Source organism: Podarcis gaigeae, assembly GCF_964106915.1.
Source record: "Podarcis gaigeae genome assembly, chromosome: 1".
NCBI lineage: Eukaryota > Metazoa > Chordata > Lepidosauria > Squamata > Lacertidae > Podarcis > Podarcis gaigeae.
This window is the reverse complement of record NC_139678.1, coordinates 42,073,624-42,086,645: the sequence shown is the minus strand read 5'-3', so window position 1 is coordinate 42,086,645 and position 13,022 is coordinate 42,073,624. Positions and strand designations below refer to the sequence as shown.

Genomic DNA, 13,022 nt, shown 5'->3' with positions numbered 1-13,022 from the left:
GATGCAAGTGTGTAAAATTATGCATACGGCATGGAGAAAGCGGACAGAGAAGAGTGTTATCCTCTCCTGCACTAGAACTTGTGGACTTCCAATGAAGCTGAATGTTGGAAGATTTGAGAGAGAGAACACTGTGCATAAACTTTGGAGTTTGCTCCCACAAGAGGCTGTGATGCCTTTAAAAGAGGATTGGACAAATTCATGGAGGACAAGACAATCAGAAGCCAGTTTGTGGGCTTCTCAGGAACCGCTGGTTGGCCACTGTGAGAACAGGATGATAGACCTGATCCAGCAGGGCTGTTTCTTCAGGAGCAGTCCAATCACTGTCCCTGTTAAAGAGGCTAGGACTACTCCCTCATGGAAGTGTCTACTACTTCCTGGACCCAACCAGCCCATAACTGTATCCAGTTATTTGTTCAACAACAAACGTACTGCTTCTGGCTCTGATGGAAATGGCAAATACAAGTAGGTTTCAGCAGCATCCTGTACTTCAAATACACGAACAATCTCTCCTGGTTCAACTATATAACTAGAATAGATAAAAGTGTCATTACTTTTAAAGGAGTTGATAGGTTATTTCATTTGGCCTTTCAGAAACTACAGTGGTACCTCGGAAGTCAAACGGAATCCGTTCCAGAAGTCCGTTCGATTTCCAAAACGTTTGGGAACCAAGGTGAGGCTTCCGATTGGCTGCAATTGGAAGCCCTGTTGGACGTTCATGTTCCAAAGAATGTTCACAAACGGGAACACTCACTTCCAGGTTTGTGGTGTTTGGGAGCCAAAACGTTTGACTCGCAAGGTGTTCAGGATCCAAGGTACAACTGTACTGCAGTCCTGATGCTGGAAGGAAGCGCATGGTCCTCTCATCTCATGTGACTTTTGTAAGTGTCGTTATCAGTGCACCAGGGAGAAATCCACATGAAATCCGGATCCCGTGCCACAATGGCAACATGAATCGGCCCCATAACAGCTTGATTTCTTATGCACAAATTGCAGCCAACACTCTTAAAGAGAGCAGGCCACTATCCAGGTAAACAGAAACACCATTTGAAGTGCCATCTGTTTCCATGAGAGGGTTAGGCATGTGCTTAAATTTCTCACATTCAAATCAGTGTGATTGAATGGGGCTTAATTTTAGCTGGCTTCTGACTCATTCAAAATAAATAAATTATGGAAGGAGGGGAAATCTCTCCTTGGATTTTCTGAGAGGGGTTACTTCAGCTCAGAACCCCCTGCCTTGTCTCAGCTCTTAATGAAAGCTCTGACGGTAATCCTGCTTGCAGGAGGAGAAAGAGGTGGAATTGATTCAGACAGCAAGAAATTCAATCTGAGTTGTTTTCAAACTCTCCTGTAAATTTTTTTTTTTTAAATCTTAGCATGGGTTATAGTTGATGAAGCGTTTTTTTGTTTTTAAAGAGCTGAGTATGCAGGTGTTGGTATAGAAAAATACAATGAAAATTGATGACAAGTCCTTCCCCTGGAGACAGAACAGGACTCTGGCACATTGAGCAAGCATTGTAATAATAAACAATTCTGCCATGAAAGGGCCAAGCCCATCTTTACTCAATTGTAAGAATAAAGATGCTATCGCAGGTTGTGCTCGTAAGAATACTGAAAAGTGGTTTGAAAAGAGAAGTATTACTCCATAGAACCTGAGATGATCAGATAAGCAAAACCTGGGCTCTCCTAATGCTCTCCAGTGCTATCGCTGGGCAAAATGTCAATGATGCAGTCTTTTATTTTGAAAGGATCTCTTTAAATCAACAGAGGATAAATTCAAGCAGAGGTTGCTCCAGTCCCCTCTCCACATACTAACGAAATATAAACCTGAACGCATGTCAAAATTCAGTCAAGTCAAACTGTCGGTTGCTGTTCTCCCTTCTGCTATAATTTAGGTTGGAAAATCGGCCACTTGCCTCCTGGGATGGCAGAACTGTTGCTGCTTTATAGGGCTGCTTCAATTTTGTCCTTTTATTTTATCTAGGACATGAAGCTAGTAGGATTTTCTGTTATGTAAAAATAGTACTCACCACCCTGTGTAAAAAGAAAAAAAAAATGTTTACCCTAAGTTTTAGTAATACAGTGGTACCTTGGTTCTTGAACAGCTTAGCTGTTGAACAAATAGGCTCCTGGACGCCACAAACCCAGAATTAAGTGTTCCAGTTTGCGAATGTTTTTCGGAAGCCGACATCTTACGTGGCTTCCACTTGAGTGCAGGAAGCTCCTGCGGCCAATCAGAAGCCACACCTTGGTTTTTGAACGGTTTCAGGAATTGAGCAGACTCCCGGAATGGATTAAGTTCGCGAAGCAAGGTACCACTGTATATGTGATGCACACCAGTTTCCAGAGTAGTCTGTATCTGACATAAATTCAAGCCACACTAAGAACCCACTAGATGCCTAGGGAGGAATGCAACAGCATGCTCTTCCAGCAGATGTGACACAACTGTCTCCTCTCTCCTCCCCCCATGCACTCTTCTGGGGATTCCCTGCCCCCCTGAGCTGAGTGGTGAGCCCGTAGGAAGAGGGAGGAAGTCCCATTGCTCCTGCTAGTTGAATCCGTCTGTTGGTGTTTGTTACAAAAGAGTAACTTGATGCAGTTCAATACATGTACTACAAGTATGTATAGGAAAGGTGAGGAAACTGTGATCCTTCAAATGCTCTTGGACTCCCAGCTCCCCTCATCCCTGACCACTGGCTGTGCTGGCTGGGACGGGTGAGCATTGGGAGACCAACATAGGATTGTTCTTGAAGTACCAAATGATGGAGGGAATGAATCATACTGAAGGCAATCCTTCTGAAGGCCTACTGTTACTGTTTGGGGCACCCACAAGGCTCAAATGATTTGCAGGTGGTCATTGTAGCCATGGCTATTCAGAAACCAATATGTCCTTTGAAAGCTGCCAGGCATTCTTCCCTGAATTTTCTCTTCACTTGGAATGAAAGCAGCGAGGGAAACATGCAACATGATTTTTCAGCTTTCCCTCCAGTGACCTCTCTCCTTGACAAATTATTGCCTACAAAATGGGCGGGAGAATGGGCCTTCTGTGTTTTAATTTAAATATCTTCTTCATTAAAATATAGCCAAGGCTAATGTAGGTTTCCCTTGTGAAGGGACTGTAAAATTCTGATTTTATCTTCAATTTTTCAGTCTTATCGCCCCCTTGTCTACCAACAGAGATCTGTCTGTATTTTCTGCCTCGCCCAATTTTGCCTCGGGATTCTTGAGGTATACAAAAGCTTCTGTGTCTGCTGCCCCTCGCTGTCACATGCTTTCACTCTAACCTTAAGAGAATCCAAAAGAATCCCATCTTTCTGTTGCTGGAGAGACCTCATTTGCAGCTGACACTCAAACCCTGTGTGTGTGTGTGTGTGTGTGAGAGAGAGAGAGAGAGAGAGAGAACACAACAAACCCACATTGAGCAGATATAATCGGCTTTCAGTAAATAGGTCAAGTAGAAACTGAAGACCGCACCCACCAAGAAACACAAAAAAGAGGGGGGTTTCCTTTCCTCTCTTTTCTTGAGTGTTTCAGTACACAGGCAACCAATTTTATTTCTGCACAGCTTAATGGCTTTTAAAGGTTGGGGTGGGGGAAATTGTGTGAGAAACAAGAAGGAACCATTGACTCAAGAGTCACACACTCCAATTGTATCTATTTTTATTTCTTTTGCCTCTGCCCCTGTTAAATTGCTCTTCCTATTTTTGCATTTTACGAATTTCTGATAGTGAAAGGGCCCCTCCAGGCTGGTGGGGGTGTCTGCAGGTGTATTCTGCAACATGTCATTGAGGTAATAATAGTGTGCTAGTTAAATCTCTACCTTTATCCCTAGCCACACTGCCGCCGCCACCCAAACACATAAGCAGCAAATTTCTCACCGGACAGAATTCATACCTATGTTATTTGTAATAATATGACATTTAGTGATATGAATTATGACAATATGAAATAAATAATTTCTTGGCAGCAAATGATCTCACAAATGAACAGGAGCAGAGATCTGGAATGAAACCAAACAATGCTTCATCTTGTGCCCCCAAACAAGCATGCAGGATCAAATCTGTCCATACGTTCCTACAGAAATATAGTGGAACCTTGGTTTTCGAGCATCTCGGAAGCTGAACATTTCAGTTTTCAAAAGCCGAAAACCCAGAAGTAATTGTTCCCGTTTTCAAACATGCCTTGGAAGTTGAATAGTTTCCAAGGTGCATTTCTTTTTCTTTTTTAATGTATTTTTATTAAAGATTTTTTAAAAAATAATATTTATTAAAATTTTGTTTAGACAATTAAAAAAAACATACATAATAACATAGTATTTTCCATTAACCACATTTCATTCTCATCTTTGGACTTCCTCACATCTCTTGTTCCTGCCTTCTAAACTCAAATATTTGCTAGCAAATTGCTAACTTGTTTCAATTCATATAGTGTAGTTTTCCAGCATTGAATCTCAAATTTTAGAATTTAACTCACTTTTTTAAAACTTTAATTTTAACATACTATTTATCCAAAATTTATCTTTTCTTTCAATTTCATATAGATTTCTTTTCATTATAACTAATTTGTTGGAGCCATCTTATTACCAATCTTACATCTGCCTGTGGTTTTCCGATGTGGGTCTCCGCTGCGCCGTAGCGGACGACCCGTTTCTGCGGAGCTCCCTCTTCGCAGTTAGAAGAGGGCAGCCATTGCCGGACGCGCCGCCTCCGGAAGATTTTTATTAAAGATTTCTTGGTTTCCAAAAGTATGTGCAATGTCTCTTTTCAAGTTACATTTTCTACAGATCAGTTTCATTTGTTGAGACATTAATGTTACATTAGGAAGAAAAGGGGGAAATGAGGTGGAGGGGGGAATGGTGAGTGGGGTTGGGTGGCGATGTTTCTATTTTACTTAATGCGTGGGGTTTTGTGTCAGCGTCGCTTGTGCAGGTTCTTTTTGCTATTCGCTTGTGTTCCTTTGGTGGTGAGAGAGGTTGGGGTTGGCCTAGGGCAAGGGTCAGCAAACTTTTTCAGCAGGGGGCCGGTCCACTGTCCCTCAGACCTTGTGGGGGGGCCAGATTATATTTGGGGGGGGGATGAATGAATTCCTATGCCCCACAAATAACCCAGAGATGCATTTTAAATAAAAGGACACATTCTACTCATGTAAAAACACACTGATTCCTGGACCGTCCGCGGGCCGGATTTAGAAGGCGATTGGGCCAGATCCGGCCCCCGAGCCTTAGTTTCCCTACCCATGGCCTAGGGTGTGGTTGTTTGTTTGTGATCGGCTGTGGTGAACTTTGTTTTCATGTGTGAGTGGAGTGGGTGGGTGTTTTGGATCAGGTTAGCCGCATTAATTCGTATGCTGTTGGTGGATTCATGTCGTTGTTTTGTTGGGCTGTGTATGTGATAAAGGGGAGCCATACCAGGGTGAAGGCATCTTCTTCTATTTGTCCCCGTGTCAGTTTCAGTTTATTGGTTAATTTTTTTAGTAAGGCCAAAGAGCATTTCTCAATTTTTTCAACTGAATTCTCCAACTGCCCATTGCACCTCGGTTGTCGAATGTTTCGGAAGTTGAATGCTCTTCCGGAACGGATTACGTTCGACAACCGAGGCTCCACTGTGCACTTTAGGTCTCCTGTGTTTTACTGTGCTTACTCAGGAGAAGCTGGCTTGAGATACACACAGGGTTTTTATCAGCCAGAACTCACCAGAACTCAGTTCTGGCATCTGTCAGGTGGGCAACACTGCCATTCTAAGAGAATGAGGGAGACATTCATGGTGAGTTCTGGCACCTTTTTCTAGAAAAATATCACTGGATACTAGTTCCCTGAGTTCAGAAAATGAGGCCTTCTGAAACATGAATGGCTGGATGGAATTCTCTGATATGCTGGGGACCAGTGTTGTCACTGAGGAAACTGGACTGCGAGGTGCAGGTCCATGTGCGCATGCATGCACAGAGTGGCAGCAACCAACAGCTCGGCTGTCAACCCAGCACATCTAGCTGTGCCTTTTGCTGCAGTGTGCTCTGTGTGCATTAGCAGGCAATCATACTCACCTTTGGGTGATAAGCTTCCCCAGATTATTTTGGTACACTGCGCAGGCTTAAGGTTTTTCTTTGCCTGGTGAGCTGACAAAGGAAAAGTGTCTAAGAGAATTAGCCCCATGAGCATTATTGACATTAATATTATTATTATATTTTGCCAAGTGAGAGGATACATATAGTGAGTTTCAGGCGAAAGAATCCAAAACTGATAGCAGAACATGCAAAGTGGGGAAGAACTTGAACGGGAGGAGGCCATGTAACATGTATTAAGCAGGCTCTCGCCCAAACATCTGTACGTGAATCCCGTGTTTTGGTAGTGCCTGTGACGCTGCTGCATGTGTAATACATGAAGCGTCCTTTGCTAATCATAACACAAGTTCTGAGATGTAGGCTTGATTTCAAGGGCCTTGTTTCCTGTGCTGGCAGCCGTTTAATTCCCTGGCACCGCGCAGCCTTTCTTCACCTTGCCAGGTACTGATTAAGCAGCTATATTGCAGGTTCAGCATTTTCCTGTACGCTTACCAGAGATCATGGAGGGGCACAAGCATTTATGTAGCTTGATTATTAATTTAAACTGTGTATTTTATGCATCAATTTCCCCTTCCTTTGCAGAAATCTAGTTTCTCTTCGCTGTTTCACAATCCCAGAGACAATGCTGGATGAACCACCCGCTTTGTCCTCTCAGAATTACTCTTGGAGGACTTTGATTAAACTCACAATGTTCAAGAAAATGTGTTGCTTATGACACGTTGGGTCCCACAAGCTCTTTCCCTGTGCCCTTTTGACACAAAAATGTTAAAAGAGCCTACTGAATCAGACCAGTGGCCCATCATCTCCAACATTTTGTTCTCACTGTGGTCAATCGGATGCCTATAGGAAGCCTGCGAGCAGGACCTGGGTGCAACAGCACACTCTGCTCTCTTGCAGTTTCCAGCAACTGGTATTCAGAAGCACACTGTCTCAAACAGTGGAAGTTGGACATAGACATCTGGGCTAGTAGCCATTGACAGCCTTGTCCTCCTTGAATTTTTCTAATCCTCTTTCAAAGGCATCCAAGTTGGTGGCCATCACTGCCTCTTGTAGTAGGGTTGCCATATTTCAAAAAGTGAAAATCCGGACACAAAAGTTGTTGATAAAGTTTGTGGTTTTTTGCAAAATCTTTTTTTTTTTTGAAGTTTTTGGGCATTTCAAAAAGAAATTTGCCAAAATCTACACTTCCGACATACGTCTGGATTTTCCCAGACATTACGGTGATTGCCGCCTGGTCACTGTTTGCGTTAGCCAAATCCTGGCTGTGTCCGGGAAATTCCGGACGTATGGCAATCCTATCTTGTAGGAGCAAATTCCACAGTTTATTCCCTGTGTGGAGAAGTACCTTCTTTTCTCTCTCCAGAATCTTCCAACATTCAGCTTCATTGGATGTCCCCAAGTTTTAATGTTAAGAGAAAAATCAGTCTGCTGACATTCTGCTTGGTGCCCACTGACGTTGTGCTGAGCTTGCCTGGTACATTACAGCCTGCTTTGAAACCCGTCCCCTTTAAAAAGACAAGATCAGCGCTAAAGGAATATGCAATCTGTGAAGACTATTAGTCTCTTTTTATTTTGAGAAATGTCAGATTTTCTGTGGTTTGACGGGGGGACGGGGACAGAAGGATCACAGGGAAAATACAAGACAGGAATGATTGGATGGTGGTGTACTGATGCCCTGTAAAAAATTAATATGTAGCATATGTGTGGCAATTCCATTCTAAACACCTAGGTTTGTATCCAATTAAGTTTAACGCACAATAAGCCATTGAAATTGATGGGCCCAAGTTAGAAACTCTTAGTAACTCATGAACGGACATGACTAATATGAGCTACCACCCCTAGTGTGGAAAAGTGCTGTTGTTTGGCAACACTTTCTTTAACTTAACCGTTTTTGCCCAGAAAGGGTAAATTCAGATTATATAAGGGGGGGGGGGAATGTTCTGGCATTTTTATAATGATGATGCACAGGCACTGCAAAAATCTTGTATACACAAGAAGAACTAGTCTGACAAAAATGCCTATCTGGAATCACCCTCTGTCGTGTTGTGGGTTTTTTTGTTTTGTTTTTACAAAAAATTAAGAATGTTTACTATACAGAACTATTGATGGCAAGCAGTTCAGTCGCAAAATAACCTCATTATACTATTTTACTCTTCAAAGATAACAGAAGACCCGTTTCCAGTCCCTTACTACAGACACCGATAACTGCAAATTATAACGCTGATCCCAGAAGAGTTCAGTTGTTGATACAGGAAGCCTTGGAAGATAGCAGTAGCAGAGACACTTATCCACCAGATACCTATGATCAAATGGCTAGTGAAATCAGAACTGCATTTTCTTGTGGAAAATAACTTTATTCCTTATACTATAAAAAAACAATATGAGCCCACCCACCTAAAAAGTGCATTTCAGTTTGGAAAAATTAATAGTGGAGAAGCTTTCTTTGACTCAGAAGTTTACGTTATTTCAGCACAGGGTATATATAATCCTGAATATGCATTTGGAGTGAGAACAAGAAAAAGAATGTTGCAGCTACAATAGAAGAGAGGTTTTGGTACAACCACAGCCAAATGGTACCACAGTAAATGTGAGTATTCGTCAGGCATGGAGACCTTTGTGCTTATAGCCCCTTTATTTCTGCTGGAGTCTTCTTGCCTAGTGTACAAGCCGATGCCCTTACACCTCACTTATCGGTTCATCAGGGTATGTATTTCACAGTTGTAAAGGATCAGCTTTTGGCACCAGCTCACATATAAACTTTGAGATGTACAGCCATAATTATTCCAGATCATATATGTTTATTTTGGATGCGTTTCAGATTTGCATGAAGGATCTGCATTTTCCACTGCTGTCTGTGAAGATTAAGGTCCGTTTTCCTCCCCATATCCTCAGCACTTGTTCAGCTGTTGGTAAGAAAAAGGGGATGGTGAAGTTTGGAAGAGCTCTGGATCCTCAGAGAGAGGGTACATACACTCAGGTAAGGGTGGGATGCAACTTTATTAGAGAAAAAAATGACTCACGAATCAGAAGCCCATATGTTTAATAGGGAACTGACAGGAAGTGTGTTTAGGCTAGCAGCCTTACATCACCCAATATTGCCAAGCAGGCATGGAATGGTGGCGAGTAACATGCTGAAAATGTGGGCCCATAACAGGAAGAAGCAAACATTGCAAAATTTATTACTATTGCTTTATTTTAATGTACTCGCTGCACCGCAATCCATTTTCCTATGTTCTGCTTTCGCTGAACCTTTCGTGTGTTTTCCATTCCCTGAAAATCTGCCAAGACTCTGTCCGGAGAGTATGAGGAAACCTTACTGAGGCCAAGCTCCCATGAACTGCATAAGAAGCCTTCTTCTTCTCCCCCTCAAAAACCTTGAGCCTCATGGAAACTGTCTATCTCTATTAAGAGCTAGGAGATTAAGAGGGCTCCTCTTCAGCGTTGTTACCAAGAAGCCTTTCACTCCTGTCAACAGCCTATGAAGACTCCCCTTCTCAATGGACTCTCATAGGTTCTCTTGGGATCAGCTTTTTCAAGTGCACTATGGAGCTGGGATAGAACTGCATGTGGGAGGAAAAGAACATCAGCTCTCTATTCAGGGTGATTTGGGGGTGGGGTTTGATTCTTTTTCAGAATGAGTACAATACAGCCAAATACTGCATGCATCTGTTCTGCTTGCTAAGCTTGAGGTCCTGCAGAATCTTGAATCTGATAGCAAGAATTAGGGCAATGGCAATAATGGAAGGGGAGTTTGAGGCTTCAGAGAGTTGAGGGAAACAATACCAGCAAGACAGTGGACACTGGTGGTCTGGCAAAGGGACTGGCAGGAATCTTTATGAAGATTTTTAACCAGTCTCTGGCCCAAGCCACTGTTCCACCCTGTCTGAAATCTGCTACCATTATACCCATGCCAAAAAAAAATCAAAGATAGACAGTCTGAATGATTTTCGCCCTGTGGCGTTGACACCCATTATAATGAAATGTTTCAAAAAAACTGGTGAGGAACCACATCATGTCTTGTCTGCCAGTGGGACTTGACCCTTACCAATTTGCGTACAAGGCAAAGAGATCCACAGAGGATTCTGTGGCAATGGCTTTACATGCTGTTCTGCCTCATTTGGAGAAGCAAGGGAACTATGCAACTGTTATTTGTAGACTTTAGTTCTGCATTTAATAGTATTCTTCCCCATAGATTGGTGCCCAAACTATTAGACCTGGGACTTCCACCGTGTTTGTGCAGGTGGATATTAGATTTTCTATCAACCCGTTTCCACCGGGTCAGGATGGGTTCCCACGTCTCTGTGGATCTCATCATGAATACGGGGACGGGGCAGGGGTGCATGTTGAGCCTGCTTTTGTATACGCTCTATACAGCTGACTGTGCCCCCAAATACCCCAGTAATAAGATCATTAAGTTTGCAGATGATACAACGGTGGTTGGTTTAATCACGGCTGGAGAGGGGGAGGCGGCCCATAGGAAGGAAGTTGAGCAGTTGGGGGAGTGGTGCAGGAAAAACAACTTACTCCTTAACTTAAAGAAAACAAAAGAGATTATTGTGGAGTTTAGGAAATGTAAATTGAATATTCAGCCACTTATTATTGAGGGGAAGTGCGTGGAACAGGTCTCGGTGTTTCGATTCCGGGAATGGAGTTGAGAGACGACCTAACCTGGGGAGAAAACAGCAAAGACCTGATGAAGAGAGCACAGCAGAAGTCATATTTTCTGAGAATCCTCCAGAAAAACAATCTCTCAAAGGATCTGTTGATGGCATTTTACCATTGCACTGTGGAGAGTGTATTAACTTATAGTCTGTGTGTGTGGTTTGGGAGCTGCATGGTCAGGGAAAAAACAATGCTGTCCAGGGTTGTCAAGACTGTGGAGAGAATAATTGGGTGCACTCTTCCCACCTTGGATCAAATCTATGCTTCCAGGTGCCATAAGAAAGCGGCAGAGATAGCGCAAGATAGTGCACACCCCAGAAATGATCTCTTTCAGCTTCTGCCTTCTGGAAGAAGGTACATGGTTATAAAGACTAGGACTAGCTGCCTGAGAAACAGTTTCTACCCAAATGCAATTTTGGTTTTAAACACGGTGTAAGGAGTCTCTATGGGAGTATATTGTATTTAAAAATGGGGAACCATTTGCCCCGCAGAGGACCTTAAGGTCCATGAATAATCATAGCTTAGAGGTCCTGGCCCCTAAGGAAGTTAGATTATCCTCCACCAGGGCCAGGGTCTTCTCAGTGATGGCTCCGACCTGGTGGAATGATCTATCCCATGAGACCAGGGCCCTGCAGGCTTTAACTTCCTTCCACAGGGCCTGTAAGACAGAACTATTCCGCCTTGCTTTCAATTTGAACCTGGCCTGATCTTTTGTTCCCCTTCCTTCCCTCCCCCTCCCCTTTTTGTGAAGATTGGCCGCTCTGGGATCCCACAGCTGGTTCTCCCCTGGTCTCCTCGCTGGCCCAAATAGGACTAATTTAGCCAGCTAGCCCTGGTGATCATCTAATGTTTATTGGATGGATTTCCCCCCTAAATTGATTTTTGATTTTATTGTTATTTACACTTTATACTGTATTTTATGCTGTATTTTTGTAGTATCAATTAAGTGTTTTAAATTTGTTGTTAGCCGCCCTGAGCCTGGTTTCCTGAACCAGGAAGGGCGGGGTATAAATAAAAATTTATTATTATTAGAAGAAAACTAGTGTTTGTTGTAACTGCTACTCAATTGGACACATTTCTCAGGAAGTTGATCTCGCTGATGTCTATGGGAACTAAGTGCAACTAACAGTCTGGATTCATCCCATTCTTGACAACAGGCAAACCCCACTAAGGGAAGTGAAGGAACTCTGTGGAAAAGAGAATGTTGCAAACAACAGATGGAGGAGTTTCGGAGCAGGAGGTGCACCCTAGGAAGCCCACAGAACACGTAATACCAAAATAAACAGCAAAAACCAACAAAGAGAAATGTAAGCCTCTGCACAGCGAGGGAAATTTTCAGAAGACGAGACCAATACGGATCAGGCTTTGAAGTGAATTGACATTTTCAAGCCCAAGCAGGTACATGTGCAGCTCGCAGAAACATGAGAATAAAACAATATTAAAAATGAAGATTACAGAGTGGAAATTTCAATCTGGAAATCTTCTCCCTCCCTCCCCCCTCCGCCGGTTAGTGTAACTATAAGCAAGAAGCAAGTGCCCAGAGGAAATGAGAATTTAAGAAAACTTAGACAATCTGGCAGGGTCCTGAAATGCCGTGCTTTAAATTTGGGAACCACTGCTTGAATGAAAGGAAAAACAGAAAGCAGGACCAGATATTAGCTGGAGAAAAAGACAAGAGCATAAGACCTTCTTTCTGGTGAAATTTTAAGATATCCCATATTTTGTTAAAAATCAAACAATATGCTGCCATATCACATTAATATCCCAATATCCCATTAATATGGAAATGCTTGTCATATGGATATATATTTTTAAAAATCAATTTTCTAATGGGCAATATTATCTAACTTTCTGTAGTATTTTTTTTACCTGCAGGTCAGGCTTTTCCTTCATTAAAATTGGAATTGTGTTGATGGATCCACACTTGCTATTCTCTCTACCAGTGAGTTCTTGGCGCTAACAGATTGAGTTGGATGGGAGAAGACTAGATAGAATGCTTAAGCCATTTAGGCAACATTTGATTTCTAAAAAAATATACAAGCAGAGCATAAATCACATGCTTTCCTGCATGCTGTGCAGGAACTGTACCCCTTCATCCACCTGCTCTCCCTCTCTTTCTGCTTCTTGCAAACTGCACTACACACAAACACACACAAACACACAATACCTTACCTCAAGCTCTGATGGGTTTCTCATTCATATGCAGAAAGTTTCACAAGTAGCCATTAGCTCCCATCAACCAGTCATTCTGGGTTCTTAAGAATAACCTGCCTAACAAAAGAAACGAGCAACCTTTTTGATCAGAT

General features: G+C 42.6%; 1 protein-coding gene across 1 annotated transcript in view; it reads left to right on the top strand.

The window, feature by feature from the left end:
* BMF (Bcl2 modifying factor) overlaps positions 1–12,193 on the top strand; it is an 83,543-nt gene extending 71,350 nt beyond the window's left edge. Inside the window, exons 4-5 of the mRNA XM_083745530.1 lie at positions 8,873–9,031; positions 11,874–12,193. Of these exons, the coding sequence (XP_083601656.1) occupies positions 8,873–9,031; positions 11,874–11,987 (273 nt within the window). The 3' untranslated portion in view covers positions 11,988–12,193. The remainder of the gene's footprint in view (positions 1–8,872; positions 9,032–11,873) is intronic.
* The last annotated feature ends 829 nt before the right edge of the window (positions 12,194–13,022 follow it).